This window comes from Choloepus didactylus, chromosome 1 (genome assembly GCF_015220235.1).
Source record: "Choloepus didactylus isolate mChoDid1 chromosome 1, mChoDid1.pri, whole genome shotgun sequence".
Lineage (NCBI taxonomy): Eukaryota > Metazoa > Chordata > Mammalia > Pilosa > Megalonychidae > Choloepus > Choloepus didactylus.
The window spans coordinates 15674218-15692978 of record NC_051307.1 but is presented as its reverse complement, the minus strand read 5'-3'; the positions used below and the strand labels follow the sequence as shown (position 1 = coordinate 15692978).

Here is an 18761-nt window from a genome sequence, read left to right as displayed (position 1 = left end):
CCCAGGAAGGCCTTGAGGCAATGTGGGTTGGGAGAGAGGGGGTCTGCAGGACCCTGGGCTCAGGTGCACCAGCAACTCACAGCTGCTCACCAGAGCCCACGATGCTGCCAAGAGATGCATGAATCGCTCCCCACGTGGGGCTTCTGACGGGACCTGGGGGCCTTTACAATAAACAATGATGTGAAATTCAAACATCAGTTTTTTCCATGAACCCATCCTTTGAAAATGCCTCAAAACAGCTGAACCTCAGAACTCTTTAACTTCACTCAAAAGAAGGGATTTACAGGGCAGGTTTCAGTCCCACCCTGTCCAGAGACTCTAAAAAATTAGCGAGACTATAATAAGACAACATTGGGCAGTAACTGAACACATTCCTGATTCAAACACTGTCCCACCCTGAGGCCGGCCTAGTGCCATGGAGGACGCTGGGGGTCCGGGCTCCATGGTGGATCAGAGATGATGGCGTGAAATGAATCACACTCTGGAAGCAAAGAGCCTCCAGACCCAGGAAGCTCACCCCAGTAGGTGGACACGGTTACTCATGGGGCGATTTCAAACCAAAGCCCCTTGTCCTGGGAGCCTCGGAAGTCATTGACAAAACACAGTCAGACACCCAGGCCAGTCTTCGCAGAACAATCGCACAGCACAGGTTAAGCAGGAGAAAGTTCTAGAATCGGGGCATCTGCCTGCCCTTACATTCAGTGCCTGGGTGAACATGATCTTGTTGCACACGAGGGGCACGGTGGTCACCATCACCATCGAGAGGAGCCGGGGCAGGGGGATAAACTCTGTGGTCTGAAATGCCCTGGAAATCTCTGGCTGTGCTTCATAGATCTAAGGAAAGAAGAAAAGATCAATAGTAGGTGCTGGAGGTAAGGTTCCAAACCTGAGGCTAATTTTTGGCAGCCAACAGTAAAGCTATTCCAATCAAATAATTACAGGGAGAAAGATGTGGGACTCACCATGGGGAAAGAACCACAAAATTCACCTGTTGAAGGCAAGTCAGGTTACTTCACAGCAGACCCCAGCCTGTGGTCCATGAAGCCTTTTAAAGCCTCTGATGGCAAATAAATCGCTGCTAGAACTGACAGAGGTACTCCCTCCCAGTTACAGCACCTGACAGCACCTAACAAATTATGTGATCTCTTTAAAGCTTTGTTAAAAGCCCTTTGGGTTACAGATACTTTACATTAAAAAAAAATTAGAAATGTTTACAAGTGACCAAAGTAAACCACGGCGAGGCTAAGTAATTTCCTGAGGCCATCCCAATAGTAAGTAGCCGAGTGAGGACCCGAACTCAGACCTCGAAGGCCACGCTCATGCCCCCACCCACCCCACTGGGAGAGTAGCCCCAGGAGCAGCTCCCGATGGGGGTGCCAGCCAACAGGGCCACCATCGTCAAAATGGAGGTGGAGGACATCCTCTCACCCCAAACACACATGGGAACCTCAAGCAAAATGTAGTGAATACATGAGTACAAGTCTGTTTTACAGATAAGATAATTCCAGGTTGCTGTACAAGAAAATTCTGGGAATTGCACCACTAGGCAGGCCATAAATGGGTGGGAGAGAGAAAGTTTGGTCAAGCCAGGTGCCACTGCCCAAGGATTTGTAGTGAGTGCGTCCACTAGTAGACAGAAGATGTTGATATTCATGACCAAAGGGAAATTAACATGTCCACTTAAACCACCAGTTCAAGATGGGTGTTCAGAGCAACATTCACAGCCTATTTCAAGTTTCTCTAAGTACCTGAGACAGCCATCTTTAAAAACTAGCCTATAAGAGAATAAGAGTGTATATATATGCAGGGCCCTCTTGAGGACCTGGGGGAAAATGCAGAAGTGTTGGACTTCCTCACTTGGATTGTTGCTGATGTTCTCACAAACACAGGGGACTGATGGTTTTGTATCCCAAGCCCTCTAACTTGGGGCTTACTCTTATGAAGCTCGTTACTGCAAAGGAGAGGCTAAACCTGCTTATAATTGTGCCTAAGCGTCTCCCCGAGTGCCTCTCTGTTGCTCAGATGTGGCCCTCTCTCTCTAGCTAAGCCAACTTGGCAGGTGAACTCACTGCCCTCCCCTCTACGTCGGACCTGACTCCCAGGGGCGTAAATCAACCTGGCAAAGCAGGATATGTCTCCCGGGGATGAATCTGAACCTGGCATCATGGGATTGAGAACAACTTGTTGACCAAAATGGGGATGCGAAGTGAAATGAAATAAAGTTTCAGTGGCTGAGAGATTCCAAATGGAGTCGAGAGGTCACTCTGGTGGTCATTCTTACACACTATACAGATAACCCTTTTTAGGTCTTAATGTATTGGAACAGCTAGAAGTAAATGCCTGAAACTATCAAACTGCAACCCATTAGCCTTGACTCTTGAAGACGACTGTATAACAATGTAGCTTACAAGGGGGAACAGTGTGATTGTGAAAACCTTATGGATCACATTCCCTTTATCCAGTGTATGGATGGATGAGTAGAAAAATGGGGACAAAAACTAAATGAAAAATAGGGTGGGATGGGGGGATGATTTGGGTATTCTTTTTTTTTTTAATTTTTTATTCTTATTCTTTCTGGTGTAAGAAAAATGTTCAAAAATAAATTGGGGTGAAGAATGCACAACTATATGATGGTACTATTAAGAGTTGATTGTACACCACAGATGACTGTATGGTATGTGACTATATCTCAATAAAGCTGAATTTAATTAAAAACAAAAAACAAACAAAAAAAACCTAGCCTACAATTTAGATGCTTCATTCATTGCCTAAGTGAGCTGAAACACAGTGAGACTTCATTTAATTAAGCAAATCTGTCTTATTGAAGAAGATGAAATTGGCTCAAAGGATTCAAAAGGCAAAAGCCTCAAAATCCAGTTCAATGCTACACTTAGGGGAAAAGGACACCAAATTTACACTATACAGAACATCCCCTGAAGAACCGCTGGAGAAGTTACTGCACATTGTACAGTTTAACAGACCAGAACATCACTTCCTCTCTCCCCTGCCCACCAATCTCCTCAACCCACTACCCTCTGCCCCAACCCCTATTTTCAGACTAACTACCCTCATTTCTTACCTTGTTTAGAAGTTTGATATTATTTAACCAAGTAGACTTCGCCCTTGGCAGGAAGGAAAAGGTCACTTCCTTGAAGTATCTGTGGAGCAGGTCTGGGCACACTTTGAGGATATTCACCACTAGTTCAGCCACCAGCTCATCGTCAGCTGCAGTTTTCAACCCCAGTAAGAAGTGTAACAGTGTCAGGTTTCCTCCTCTGTTAAAGAGAGAGGGGAGAGAGGGGGTGGCAGAGTTTTCAAAATACCCCAAGAGCGCAGAATGATGACAACCGCAGTTCTCCTGAATCACACTCAATGAACGGTCATTCACACAGCAAAGGGGCAAATGTGAGTCTGGCATAAAGTGGATGTTTTCATGGTGGCCTGTCAGATTCCACTGCTCTACTGCTTTGTCCTGCACCCCATCTCTTCCTCCCTTCACTTAAATTTAACTTTTAAAGAGAGGGAGAAAACATTTCCTTATCCATCTACCTATCAATCCGCCTGGAAGTCAAGGCCAGTGTAAAAAAGGGCAAAATCAGCTTGGAGGAACCCACGCCCAAAACTTTTATCTTAAAGATTGCGCTGACCTCTTTCCACAAACGGCACACAAGAGTGTGTGTAAATATGTAAGTGTGTAAATATATATATCACACACTTTTCTTTTTCAAGGATGAATGCTTTTTTTTATATGAAGTGCTCAAAAACTGCCACACAGTCAACAGTGCCACAAAATATTTCCAAAATTCCACAAGACAGCACAAAGTCTTGGCATAAGAAGGTCTCTGTTTCTAGCTTATTTCAAATTCCTACACCTTCACTGAAGGAAGCTAGTTTAGGGGGAAAACCTACATGAAAATATTCACAACTTATCCCAAAACGGGCAAAGTATGAACAAAGTCCCAAAACCTGGGAATATGATTTAAAATAAAAAGGCAGGAAAACCTGCGGACTTGAAAATTTGAATGCCAAGAGCGATTATATGCGGGGCTGGGCTACAGGCTGGGCTTGGCCTCTGCCTGCCCGAGGCCTTTTACGAGATGCCTTTCCTTCTCCCAAGATGCTGACCCTGGGAAGTCATAAAACCCAGGAACACCCCACCACTTGCCTCATTTGCATCCCACGTACACAGTTTCTAGAGTCCCCTCATAAATTGACTAAAACTAAGAGGCTACCCGACAGCTTTACATGTAAGAATTTTAAAAAACAAAAACACATTGAATTAGAAGGAGTATAATTACCATAAAACAACTGTCCTTTTTAAAAAAAGGTTTGAAATTCTTAATAGGAAATTTCTGGGAGCAAACCAAATAATACAGTTGGTACTCCCAAAAGAATGGAACTTCAAGTCTACAAAGAGTGCTAAAAATACTACTTCCATAGATTTTTTAAAAAATCAACAACGTAATAATAAAACAAACAGCACTTAGGTTCACACAGTGTTCACCACTGTGCCTGACTCTGCTCCAGGTCTCTATTCTCACATGGATGGTGATCAGATAAGCAACAAATACACCTATAAGCAAGGTGGTGCTAAGTCACAGTCAGAAGCATAAGTCAGGCAAAAAGACAGTGAGAGTGGAGGGTTATGTCAGAAAGGGGAGCCAGAGAAGACCTCCCTGAGGGGGTGACAACTGCACAGGGACCTGAATGAAATGAGGAAGCATTTCATTTCTATTAGCTCCCCCACAACCAAAATTCCCTTCAAGTTCCCTAAGCACAAACATCTCTCTTTTGCACACGACTTCCAAAATTTTTATGAACCACAACTTATTCCAGACAGACCCACATCCTCAAGTTGATTCAATATGGTCATTAAATGATCATCTATTTCATGGGTTTACTTATGGAGAAAAAAAAGGCTAAAAGAAGTGGGAGGGGGGGTACTGTATTAAGCATGGTGTTCTAGTATATTAGACCATAAAAGTTTCCTGTTACATATCACCAGATAAATGAGCTCATACCACACTATCACAAAAATAAACTTAAAAAAAAAAAAAAAAGAAATGACATAGCAGGCTAAATCATAATAATCTGAGAATGAGAAACAAAACAAGTATGAAGCCATGACAGGGAGAAACTGTGTTATCTCACTCTAATGCCATGCAGTAAAGGGGGTAAAAAAAAAAAAAAAAAAAAAAAGTCATTCACTATGACCAGCAAATATTTTTAATATCGTTACTGTTAAGTTTCAGCAGGTTGGTGAATAACTTATCTAGGAGTGTCCTTTTTGGTTATTAAAAAGATAACGTGGATAGATATTATAGTTATACGTCTACCAAGAGAAAATCTAAAAGAATATAATCTGAACTGTGAACTTTGTACTTAATATGTTTCCTTACTGATGAAATGTTATAACTGCGAACTACGAAATAAAACATAAAAGCAAAATTTTGAAATCCTAACTCAGTTGCAGCCTGTCTTTGAAGACAGGAGGACTATTTAGTTCTTATGACTACGGCTTTGGAACCAGATTTCCTGGGTTCGAATCCAAGCTCTGCGGCTCACTAGGGTAAGTCACTAGGGGTTACCTCCTTTCTCCTCATCTGCAAAATTGGGATAACAAGGAGGACTCGGGCAAGATGGCAGCATAGAGAGGAGTGGAAGCTAAGTAGTCCCCCTGGAACAACTACAAAAAAACAGAAACAACTAGTAAATAATCCAGAATAACTGCGGGGGGACAAACGAGACCATCCACTCATCATACACCAACCTGAATTGGGAGGAATGCCCGAGAACACAGCATAAAATCTGTAAGTAAAACGTGCGGAACCAAGTCGTGAAACCCCCTCCCCCATAGCCTGAGCTGCAAAGCCTCGTGGTGCCAGAGAGAAGCTCTCTCCCAGCAAGCGAATATAGCTCAGCTGAGCTCTAACTGGGGTTTTAAGTAGCGAGTGTGAACTGCTCACTACAGGTACGCATCCCCAAAAAACAGACAGAGGCTTTGGGTGACGACTGACCTGGGAGAGCCAGAGGGTCGCCTTGGACTGGGTCTGAAGGGGACTATCTGTTTCTTTTTTGGCTCAGTGGAGAAAGCCCCAGTCATTTTCAGTTTCCAGGGCTGTGATTCTGGGAAGGGTGGAGACACCACAAGCAGAGAGCGAGACCATTGAAATGTTAATGACCTCCACCTGAGGGGTCTGTCTTCTCTAGGAGGAAAGGGGTGGGGCCCTTTCCATTCAGAACCAGACCCCAGAGCCTGGGGGAACATGGCCATACCTCCTCACACCAGTCAAGAATTATAGGCTAACAGGCATCACCTGCTGGGCAGAAAAGCACAGTGACCCGAGGCATCAAAGGGTGGAGCAATTTTCTAAGACACACCCTCGGGGAAACCAGATACTGAATATTTCTTCCCTCTGGGACCTGAGCCTGTTCTGGTCTGGGAAAACCTGATTTGGATAACCAAGGAAACCATGCCTAGACAACAGAAAATTACAACCTACACTAAGAAAAACAAAGTTATGGCCCAGTCAAAGGAACAAAAGTACACTTCAACTGAGATACAGGAATTTAAACAACTAATGCTAAATCAATTCAAAAAGTTTAGAGAAGATATTGCAAAAGAGATAGAGGCTGTAAAGGAAGCACTGGGCATGTATACGGCAGAAATCAAAAGTTCAAAAAAACAACTAGTAGAATCTATGGAAATGAAAGGCACAACACAAGAGATGAAAGACACAATGGAAACACAACAGCAGATCTCAAGAGGCAGAAGAACACACTCAGGAACTGGAGAACAAAACACCTGAAAGCCTACACGCAAAGGAGCAGATGGAGAAAAGAATGAAAAAATATGAGCAACGTCTCCGGGAACTCAAGGATGAAACAAAGTACAATAATGTACGCATCATTGGTGTCCCAGAAGGAGAAGAGAAGGGAAAGGGGGCAGAAGCAATAATAGAGGAAATAATTAATGAAAATTTCCCATCTCTTATGAAAGACATAAAATTACAGATCCAAGAAGCACAGCGTACTCTGAACAGAAGAGATGTGAATAGGCCTAAGCCAAGACACTTAATAATCAGATTATCAAATGTCAAAGACAAGGAGAGAATCCTGAAAGCAGCAAGAGAAAAGCAATCCATTACATACAAAGGAAGCTTCATAAGACTATGTGCGGATCTCTCAGCAGAAACCATGGAGGCAAGAAGGAAGTGGTGTGATATATTTAAGATACTGAAAGAGAAAAACCGCCAACCAAGAATCCTGTATCCAGCAAAGCTGTCCTTCAAATATGAGGGAGAGCTCAAAATATTTTCTGACAAACAGACAATGAGAGACTTTGTGAACAAGACACCTGTCCTACAGGAAATACTAAAGGGAGCACTACAGGGTGATAGAAGACAGGAGTGCGTGGTTTGGAACACAGTTTTGGGAGACGGTAGCACAACAATGTAAGTACACTGAACAAAGGTAACTATGAATACGGCTGAGAGGAAGGTGGGGAGCATGTGAGACACCACAAGAAAGGAGGAAAGATAAAGACTGGGACTGTGTAACTTGGTGAAATCTAGAGTATTCAACAATTGTGATAAAATGTACAAATATGTTCTTTTACAAGGGAGAACAAGCAAATGTCAACCTTGCAAGGTGTTAAAAATGGGGAGGCATTGGGGGAGGGATGCAATCAGCATAAACTAGAAACTGTAACTAATAGAATCATTGTATTATGCTTCCTTTAATGTAACAAAGGTGATATACCAAGGTGAATGCAGATAAGAGGGGAGGACAGGGGAGGCATGTTAGACACTGGACATGGGTGGTATTGTCTGATTCTTTATTCCACTTTGATTTAAGATTATTTTTCCTTTTGCTGCTTCCTAGCTGTCACTTTTTTTTCTTCTTTCTTTTGCCTCTCTACCTTCTTTGACTCTCCCTCCTGCCTTGTGGAGGAAATGTAGATGCTCTTATATAGACAGTGGTACAGGTGGTGAACACATAAATGTATGACCATGCAGAAAACCATCGATTATTTACTTGGGATGGAATGTATGGTGAGTGAACAAAACCATATTAAAAAAAAATGGGGAGAGGCGGGGCAAGATGGCAGACTGGTGAGCTGTATGTTTTAGTTACTCCTCCAGGAAAGTAGGTAAAAAGCCAGGAACTGCGTGGACTGGACACCACAGAGCAATCTGTCTTTGGGCATACTTCATACAACACTCATGAAAACGTGGAACTGCTGAGATCAGCGAAATCTGTAAGTTTTTGCGGCCAGGGGACCCGCGCCCCTCCCTGCCAGGCTCAGTCCCGGGGGAGGAGGGGCTGTCAGCTCCGGGAAGGAGAAGGGAGAATTGCAGTGGCTGCTCTTATCGGAAACTCATTCTACTGATTCAAACTCCAACCATAGATAGACTGAGACCAGACACCAGAGACTCTGAGAGCAGCCAGCCCAGCAGAGAGGAGACAGACATAGAAAAAAAACAACACGACAAACTCCAAAATAAAAGCAGAGGATTTTTCGAGTTCTGGTGAACACAGAAAGGGGAAGGGCGGAGATCAGGCCTTGAGGCGCATATGCAAATCCCGAAGCAAGGCTGATCTCTCTGCCCTGTGAACCTTTCCTTAATGGCCCTGGTTGCTTTGTCTATTAGCATTTCAATAACCCATTAGATCTCTGAGGAGGGCCGTTTTTTTTTGTTTTTTTTTGTTTTTTTTAAATCCTTTTTGCTTTTTCTAAAACAATTACTCTAAGAAGCTCAATACAGAAAGCTTCAAAGAATTGAAATTTGGGCACGTCAAGTCAAGAGCAGAACTAAGAGAGCTCTGAGACAAAAGGCAATAATCCAGTGGCTGAGAAAATTCACTAAACAACACAACTTCCCAAGAAAAGGGGGGTGTCCGCTCACAGCCACCATCCTGGTGGACAGGAAACACTCCTGCCCATCGCCAGCCCCATAGCCCAGAGCTGCCCCAGACAACCCAGTGTGACGGAAGTGCTTCAAATAACAGGCACACACCACAAAACTGGGCGTGGACATCAGCCTTCCCTGCAACCTCAGCTGAATGTCCCAGAGCTGGGAAGGGGGAGCAGTGTGAATTAACAGAGCCCCATTCAGCCATCATTTGAGCAGACTGGGAGCCTCCCAACACAGCCCAGCAGCCCAGAACTGCCCTGGGGGGACGGCACTCACCTGTGACATAGCACAGTCATCCCTCAACAGAGGACCCGGGGTGCACAGCCTGGAAGAGGGGCCCACTTGCAAGTCTCAGGAGCCATACGCCAATACCAAAGACTTGTGGGTCAGTGGCAGAGACAAACTGTGGCAGGACTGAACTGAAGGATTAGACTATTGCAGCAGCTTTAAAACTCTAGGATCATCAGGGAGATTTGATTGTTAGGGCCACCCCCCCTCCCCGACTGCCCAGAAACACGCCCCACATACAGGGCAGGCAACACCAACTACACACGCAAGCTTGGTACACCAATTGGGCCCCACAAGACTCACTCCCCCACTCACCAAAAAGGCTAAGCAGGGGAGATCTGGCTTGTGGAGAACAGGTGGCTCGTGGACGCCACCTGCTGGTTAGTTAGAGAAAGTGTACTCCACGAAGCTGTAGATCTGATAAATTAGAGATAAGGACTTCAACTGGTCTACAAACCCTAAAAGAACCCTATCAAGTTCAGCAAATGCCACGAAGCCAAAAACAACAGAAAATTATAAAGCATATGAAAAAACCAGACGATATGGATAACCCAAGCCCAAGCACCCAAATCAAAAGACCAGAAGAGACACACCACCTAGAGCAGCTACTCAAAGAACTAAAGATGAACAATGAGACCCTAGTACGGGATATGAAGGAAATCAAGAAGACCCTAGAAGAGCATAAAGAAGACATTGCAAGACTAAATAAAAAAATGGATGATCTTATGGAAATTAAAGAAACTGTTGACCAAATTAAAAAGATTCTGGACACTCATAGTACAAGACTAGAGGAAGTTGAACAACGAATCAGTGACCTGGAAGATGACAGAATGGAAAATGAAAGCATAAAAGAAAGAATGGGGAAAAAAATTGAAAAACTCGAAATGGACCTCAGGGATATGATAGATAATATGAAACGTCCGAATATAAGACTCATTGGTGTCCCAGAAGGGGAAGAAAAGGGTAAAGGTCTAGGAAGAGTATTCAAGGAAATTGTTGGGGAAAACTTCCCAAATCTTCTAAACAACATAAATACACAAATCATAAATGCTCAGCGAACTCCAAATAGAATAAATCCAAAAAAACCCACTCCGAGACATATACTGATCACACTGTCAAACATAGAAGAGAAGGAGCAAGTTCTGAAAGCAGCAAGAGAAAAGCAATTCACCACATACAAAGGAAACAGCATAAGACTAAGTAGTGACTACTCAGCAGCCACCATGGAGGCAAGAAGGCAGTGGCACGATATATTTAAAATTCTGAGTGAGAGGAATTTCCAGCCAAGAATACTTTATCCAGCAAAGCTCTCCTTCAAATTTGAGGGAGAGCTTAAATTTTTCACAGACAAAGAAATGCTGAGAGAATTTGCTAACAAGAGACCTGCCCTACTGGAGATACTAAAGGGAGCCCTACAGACAGAGAAACAAAGACAGGACAGAGAGACCTGGAGAAAGGTTCAGTACTAAAGAGATTCGGTATGGGTACAACAAAGGATATTAATAGAGAGAGGGAAAAATATGGCAAACATAATCCAAAGGATAAGATGGCCGATTCAAGAAATGCCTTCACGGTTTTAACGTTGAATGTAAATGGATTAAACTCCCCAATTAAAAGATATAGATTTGCAGAATGGATCAAAAAAAATGAACCATCATTATGTTGCATACAAGAGACTCATCTTAGACACAGGGACACAAAGAAACTGAAAGTGAAAGGATGGAAAAAAATATTTCATGCAAGCTACAGCCAAAAGAAAGCAGGTGTAGCAATATTAATCTCAGATAAAATAGACTTCAAATGCAGGGATGTTTTGAGAGACAAAGAAGGCCACTACATACTAATAAAAGGGGCAATTCAGCAAGAAGAAATAACAATCGTAAATGTCTATGCACCCAATCAAGGTGCCACAAAATACATGAGAGAAACATTGGCAAAACTAAAGGAAGCAATTGATGTTTCCACAATAATTGTGGGAGACTTCAACACATCACTCTCTCCTATAGATAGATCAACCAGACAGAAGACCAATAAGGAAACTGAAAACCTAAACAATCTGATAAATGAATTAGATTTAACAGACATCTACAGGACATTACATCCCAAATCACCAGGATACACATACTTTTCTAGTGCTCACGGAACTTTCTCCAGAATAGATCATATGCTGGGACATAAAACAAGCCTCAATAAATTTAAAAAGATTGAAATTATTCAAAGCACATTCTCTGACCACAATGGAATACAATTAGAAGTCAATAACCATCAGAGACTTAGAAAATTCACAAATACCTGGAGGTTAAACAACACACTCCTAAACAATCAGTGGGTTAAAGAAGAAATAGCTAGAGAAATTGCTAAATATATAGAGACGAATGAAAATGAGAACACAACATACCAAAACCTATGGGATGCAGCAAAAGCAGTGCTAAGGGGGAAATTTATAGCACTAAACGCATATATTAAAAAGGAAGAAAGAGCCAAAATCAAAGAACTAATGGATCAACTGAAGAAGCTAGAAAATGAACAGCAAACCAATCCTAAACCAAGTACAAGAAAAGAAATAACAAGGATTAAAGCAGAAATAAATGACATAGAGAACAAAAAAACAATAGAAAGGATAAATATCACCAAAAGTTGGTTCTTTGAGAAGATCAACAAGATTGACAAGCCCCTAGCTAGACTGACAAAATCAAAAAGAGAGAAGACCCATATAAACAAAATAATGAATGAAAAAGGTAACATAACTGCAGATCCTGAAGAAATTAAAAAAATTATAAGAGGATATTATGAACAACTGTATGGCAACAAACTGGATAATGTAGAAGAAATGGACAATTTCCTGGAAACATATGAACAACCTAGACTGACCAGAGAAGAAATAGAAGACCTCAACCAACCCATCACAAGCAAAGAGATCCAATCAGTCATCAAAAATCTTCCCACAAATAAATGCCCAGGGCCAGATGGCTTCACAGGGGAATTCTACCAAACTTTCCAGAAAGAACTGACACCAATCTTACTCAAACTCTTTCAAAACATTGAAAAAAATGGAACACTACCTAACTCATTTTATGAAGCTAACATCAATCTAATACCAAAACCAGGCAAAGATGCTACAAAAAAGGAAAACTACCGGCCAATCTCCCTAATGAATATAGATGCAAAAATCCTCAACAAAATACTTGCAAATCGAATCCAAAGACACATTAAAAAAATCATACACCATGACCAAGTGGGGTTCATTCCAGGCATGCAAGGATGGTTCAACATAAGAAAAACAATCAATGTATTACAACACATTAAAAACTCGAAAGGGAAAAATCAATTGATCATCTCAATAGATGCTGAAAAAGCATTTGACAAAATCCAACATCCCTTTTTGATAAAAACACTTCAAAAGGTAGGAATTGAAGGAAACTTCCTCAACATGATAAAGAGCATATATGAAAAAACCCACAGCCAGCATAGTACTCAATGGTGAGAGACTGAAAGCCTTCCCTCTAAGATCAGGAACAAGACAAGGATGCCCGCTGTCACCACTGTTATTCAACATTGTTCTGGAAGTGCTAGCCAGGGCAATCCGGCAAGACAAAGAAATAAAAGGCATCCAAATTGGAAAAGAAGAAGTAAAACTGTCATTGTTTGCAGATGATATGATCTTATATCTAGAAAACCCTGAGAAATCGACGATACACCTACTAGAGCTAATAAACAAATTTAGCAAAGTAGCGGGATACAAGATTAATGCACATAAGTCAGTAATGTTTCTATATGCTAGAAATGAACAAACTGAAGAGACACTCAAGAAAAAGATACCATTTTCAATAGCAACTAAAAAAATCAAGTACCTAGGAATAAACTTAACCAAAGATGTAAAAGACCTATACAAAGAAAACTACATAACTCTACTAAAAGAAATAGAAGGGGACCTTAAAAGATGGAAAAATATTCCATGTTCATGGATAGGAAGGCTAAATGTCATGAAGATGTCAATTCTACCCAAACTCATCTACAGATTCAATGCAATCCCAATCAAAATTCCAACAACCTACTTTGCAGACTTGGAAAAGCTAGTTATCAAATTTATTTGGAAAGGGAAGATGCCTCGAATTGCTAAAGACACTCTAAAAAAGAAAAACGAAGTGGGAGGACTTACACTCCCTGACTTTGAAGCTTATTATAAAGCCACAGTTGCCAAAACAGCATGGTACTGGCACAAAGATAGACATATAGATCAATGGAATCGAATTGAGAATTCAGAGATAGACCCTCAGATCTATGGCCGACTGATCTTTGATAAGGCCCCCAAAGTCACCGAACTGAGCCATAATGGTCTTTTCAACAAATGGGGCTGGGAGAGTTGGATATCCATATCCAAAAGAATGAAAGAGGACCCCTACCTCACCCCCTACACAAAAATTAACTCAAAATGGACCAAAGATCTCAATATAAAAGAAAGTACCATAAAACTCCTAGAAGATAATGTAGGAAAACATCTTCAAGACCTTGTATTAGGAGGCCACTTCCTAGACTTTACACCCAAAGCACAAGCAACAAAAGAGAAAATAGATAAATGGGAACTCCTCAAGCTTAGAAGTTTCTGCACCTCAAAGGAATTTCTCAAAAAGGTAAAGAGGTAGCCAACTCAATGGGAAAAAATTTTTGGAAACCATGTATCTGACAAAAGACTGATATCTTGCATATACAAAGAAATCCTACAACTCAATGACAATAGTACAGACAGCCCAATTATAAAATGGGCAAAAGATATGAAAAGACAGTTCTCTGAAGAGGAAATACAAATGGCCAAGAAACACATGAAAAAATGTTCAGCTTCACTAGCTATTAGAGAGATGCAAATTAAGACCACAATGAGATACCATCTAACACCGGTTAGAATGGCTGCCATTAAACAAACAGGAAACTACAAATGCTGGAGGGGATGTGGAGAAATTGGAACTCTTATTCATTGTTGGTGGGACTGTATAATGGTTCAGCCACTCTGGAAGTCAGTCTGGCAGTTCCTTAGAAAACTAGATATAGAGCTACCATTCGATCCAGCGATTGCACTTCTCGGTATATACCCGGAAGATCGGAAAGCAGTGACACGAACAGATATCTGCACGCCAATGTTCATAGCAGCATTATTCACAATTGCCAAGAGATGGAAACAACCCAAATGTCCTTCAACAGATGAGTGGATAAATAAAATGTGGTATATACACACGATGGAATACTACGCGGCAGTAAGAAGGAACGATCTCGTGAAACATATGACAACATGGATGAACCTTGAAGACATAATGCTGAGCGAAATAAGCCAGGCACAAAAAGAGAAATATTATATGCTACCACTAATGTGAACTTTGAAAAATGTAAAACAAATGGTTTATAATGTAGAATGTAGGGGAACTAGCAGTAGAGAGCAATTAAGGAAGGGGGACCAATAATCCAAGAAGAACAGATAAGCTATTTAACGTTCTGGGGATGCCCAGAAATGACTATGGTCTGTTAATTTCTGATGGATGTAGTAGGAACAAGTTCACTGAAATGTTGCTATATTATGTAACTTTCTTGGGGTAAAGTAGGAACATGTTGGAAGTTAAGCAGTTATCTTAGGTTAGTTGTCTTTTTCTTACTCCCTTGTTAGGGTCTCTTTGAAATGTTCTTTTATTGTATGTTTGTTTTCTTTTTAACTTTTTTTTCATACAGTTGATTTAAAAAAGAAGGGAAAATTAAAAAAAAAAAAAAAAAGAAAGAAAAAAGACAAACAAGGAAAAAAAAAAAAAAAAAAAAGATGTAGTGCCCCCTTGAGGAGCCTGTGGAGAATGCAGGGGTATTTGCCTACCCCACCTTCATGGTTGCTAACATGACCACAGACATAGGGGACTGGTGGTTTGATGGGTTGAGCCCTCTACCATAAGTTTTACCCATGGGAAGACGGTTGCTGCAAAGGAGAGGCTAGGCCTCCCTGTATTTGTGCCTAAGAGTCTCCTCCTGAATGCCTCTTTGTTGCTCAGATGTGGCCCTCTCTCTCTGGCTAAGCCAACTTGAAAGGTGAAATCACTGCCCTCCCCCCTACGTGGGATCAGACACCCAGGGAAGTGAATCTCCCTGGCAACGTGGAATATGACTCCCGGGGAGGAATGTAGACCCGGCATCGTGGGACGGAGAACATCTTCTTGACCAAAAGGGGGATGTGAAAGGAAATGAAATAAGCTTCAGTGGCAGAGAGATTCCAAAACGAGCCGAGAGATCACTCTGGTGGGCACTCTTACGCACACTTTAGACAACCTTTTTTAGGTTCTAAAGAATTGGGGTAGCTGGTGGTGGATACCTGAAACTATTAAACTACAACCCAGAACCCATGAATCTCGAAGACAGTTGTATAAAAATGTAGCTTATGAGGGGTGACAGTGGGATTGGGAATGCCATAAGGACCAAACTCCACTTTGTCTAGTTTATGGATGGATGTGTAGAAAAGTAGGGGAAGCAAACAAACAGACAAAGGTACCCAGTGTTCTTTTTTACTTCAATTGCTCTTTTTCACTCTAATTATTATTCTTGTTATTTTTGTGTGTGTGCTAATGAAGGTGTCAGGGATTGATTTAGGTGATGAATGTACAACTATGTAATGGTACTGTAAACAATCGAAAGTACAATTTGTTTTATATGACTGCGTGGTATGTGAATATATCTCAATAAAATGATGATTAAAAAAAAAAAAAAAAAAAATGGGTTGATGACAAAACCTCGAGGGCAATATACTGAGTGAAATAAGCCAGACACATTAGGACAATTATTGCAGGGTCTCACTGATAGGGACTAATTATAATATGTAAACTCATAGACATGAAATATAAGGTACCAAGATACAGGACGAGGCTTAAGAATGGGGAGTGGTTGCTTAGTATGAGCAGAATGTTCAATTAGGATGAACTTAAATGTTTGGAAATGAACAGGGGTGTTGGTAGCAAGATGTGAGAATAACTAACAGCGCCGAATGGTGTGTGAATGAGGTGGAAAGGGGAAGCTCAGAGTCATATATGTCACCAGAAGGAAAGTTGGAGGTCAAAAGATGGGAATGTATAAAACTGAATCCTATGGTGGGCAATGTCCATGATCAACTGTACAAAGACTAGAAATCACTTCCATGAACCAGAACAAATGTATGACAATACAATTAGAAGTTAATAATAGAGGGGCATATAGGGAAGAACTATATACCTATTACAAACTATATACTATAGTTAGTAGCATTTCAACATTTTTTCATAAATAGTAACATACTATATCAACAGTATGAGTCAACAATTGAGGGGGGTTGGTTAGGGATGGGGAGGATTAGAGTTTCCTTTTCTTTTTTTCTTTTTTCATCTTTCACTTTATTTCTTGTCTGGAGTAATGAAAAGTTTCTAAAAATTGCACAAAAATTAAGTGTGATGGATGCACAGCTGTATGAGGGTACCCAGGGGCAAGTGATTGTACACTTTGGATCTTTGGATAATTGTATGGTATCTGAACAATCTCAATAAAAATGAAAAAAAAAAAAAAAAAAAAATTGGGATAACAAGGGTCTCCACCCCGATGGCCAGGAGGCCCAGCCCAGGGCTTACCTTCAGGAAGATGGCAGGACAGGCTTACTGTCAGATTCAGGTGACAGTTGTCTTTGAATATGCACACAGCGCCTCCCCAGGTGAGATGTCTCATTATCTATGCATCTAAATAAATTGCTACCCCAAGACCCTTGTCCCCGAGGGCACAAAGAACAGAAGCTCTCTTGGCCCCAAACCTCCAACCCCTAAAGTTAGAGAATTTCTATTCTAGTTCTAACCTACTGTAATTCCATCATTTAACAGAATTTCCATGTGACAGTCACATAAGTAAGGACTTCTGGGAATACACAGCGCAGGGTTCACCGGTATGTTAAACTTTACCTGCCAAAGGTACCTAAAGATGCATCATAAAAGTTAATCCCGTGCTTGAGCGAACAGCAAAGATCCAGCAGGAAGTTATGAACCAGCTCCCTCACCGTGGTCTTCCCTGCATCCTCAGCAGAAGCCTAGGAAGGTTTTAAAAGAGTAAATGAAAATCCCGAACTCAAACTTCAGCAGTGGCTAAAGGGTAAAAACTGGACCGTATAATTTCACATGCCTAATGACAACTTAGAAAACATTTTAAATTAACATTTGGTATCATTCCAAAAAGCAAACAAACAAAAAAAAACCCAAAACACTGATCAAGATGAAAGAATACTCTTAAGAGGGGCAAGTTTAAACATATTTTTAAAAAGCTTAAGATGACTTAATTTCCCTCACTCTTTTGAATAAAATTCCACATCTGGGGTGGGTTTTATTAAGCGTCCGAGGCTTCCTGGCACTGGGGCATACAAAAATATGTTCAAAACCTGAGGACATCAGTAAGTAACAAAGATAAAAGGAAGTAAAATAACAGGCTCTTGAGAGGTAAATTAGGTAAATTATTATGAAGTTAACAGGAAATCTGAGCCTTTGCTACTCTGGCCAAGTCAAAAATTAAAATGTACACTGGCCTTGGATCAATGTTGAGAGCAAAAGTTTGAACTCAACACTTGAGAAACTGTTACAAAATAATGTATAAATGTGAAGTCCCAATACATTAGGATTCTAAAGTAAAAGAAAGAAGACTTGAAACTCCAAAAGCTGGATATGAAAGAAAGGAGAGAAGGAAAAGAAGGTGTAAAATAAGAGAAGGTGGGGAGAACCTGGATTAGTCCTATAAATCCATCAGGCAGGCAGTGCAGGAAAAATCAAGATATCACTGAGCCAAACGGAATATTTTTTATATACAATACAGTGTAATACCATGCGATCTCAGAATAAAGACCAGAAAAGGAAATCTTACTGTAAATATTAAAATTTTCAAATCTATCACACTAATTGGAGAATTAATAGAAACTACAAGCCAAAAGAAACAAATCAAATGGGGGAATTCTGAAGGCAGATACAATGTTTAGATTTGTCAGTCTCCAAACATGAGGCCCATACCAACAAGGTCACTTGAAACCCCAGTTACTGCACCTTGACATTTTCTGTGCTCACATCCGTAATCCCACTCCAGCAATAGAGAGATGCTATGTGGTTCAGTAACTGCCCAGTAAAAAAACGCACTTTCTGGGTTTTTGTGATGTTTTTATTGTGAACTACCTAAAAACAATAAAACAAATGAAAGTCCAAGGACTGCAGTTATTTTTTAAAAGTGGTAATTATTTTTCCTCATTATAAAAGCAATGCTTACTTAGAGCAGAAAATTTGGGGGAAAAAGGAGGGAGGACATAAAGAGAAAAGCAAAACTCACCAATATTCCCACCATCCTAGGACACTCAAGGTTACTGTTTTGGTATATTTCCTTTCAGGCTCTCTTAGTATGTGTAGTATGTGTATGTACCGTTGCGTTTTGAGTTTCGTTGTGTTTTTTTTTGGCATCACTGAAATTATATTTATATATGGTTCTGTACCTACTTTTACTTATGTATTCCATGCTGCTAAAAAATTCCTTTATGACATCCTTTTA

At 40.9% G+C, this 18761-nt stretch overlaps 1 protein-coding gene across 2 annotated transcripts in view; it reads right to left on the bottom strand.

Moving 5' to 3' along the window:
* Positions 1 to 18761, bottom strand: part of URB1 (URB1 ribosome biogenesis homolog) — an 88124-nt gene that overhangs the window by 55460 nt on the left and 13903 nt on the right. For both annotated transcript variants that reach the window (XM_037832584.1, XM_037832593.1), the window contains exons 7-10: positions 18269 to 18394; positions 17147 to 17271; positions 3080 to 3275; positions 697 to 834 (exon numbers count right to left, since the gene is read on the bottom strand). In XM_037832584.1, coding sequence (XP_037688512.1) covers positions 697 to 834; positions 3080 to 3275; positions 17147 to 17271; positions 18269 to 18394 — 585 coding nt within the window. The remainder of the gene's footprint in view (positions 1 to 696; positions 835 to 3079; positions 3276 to 17146; positions 17272 to 18268; positions 18395 to 18761) is intronic.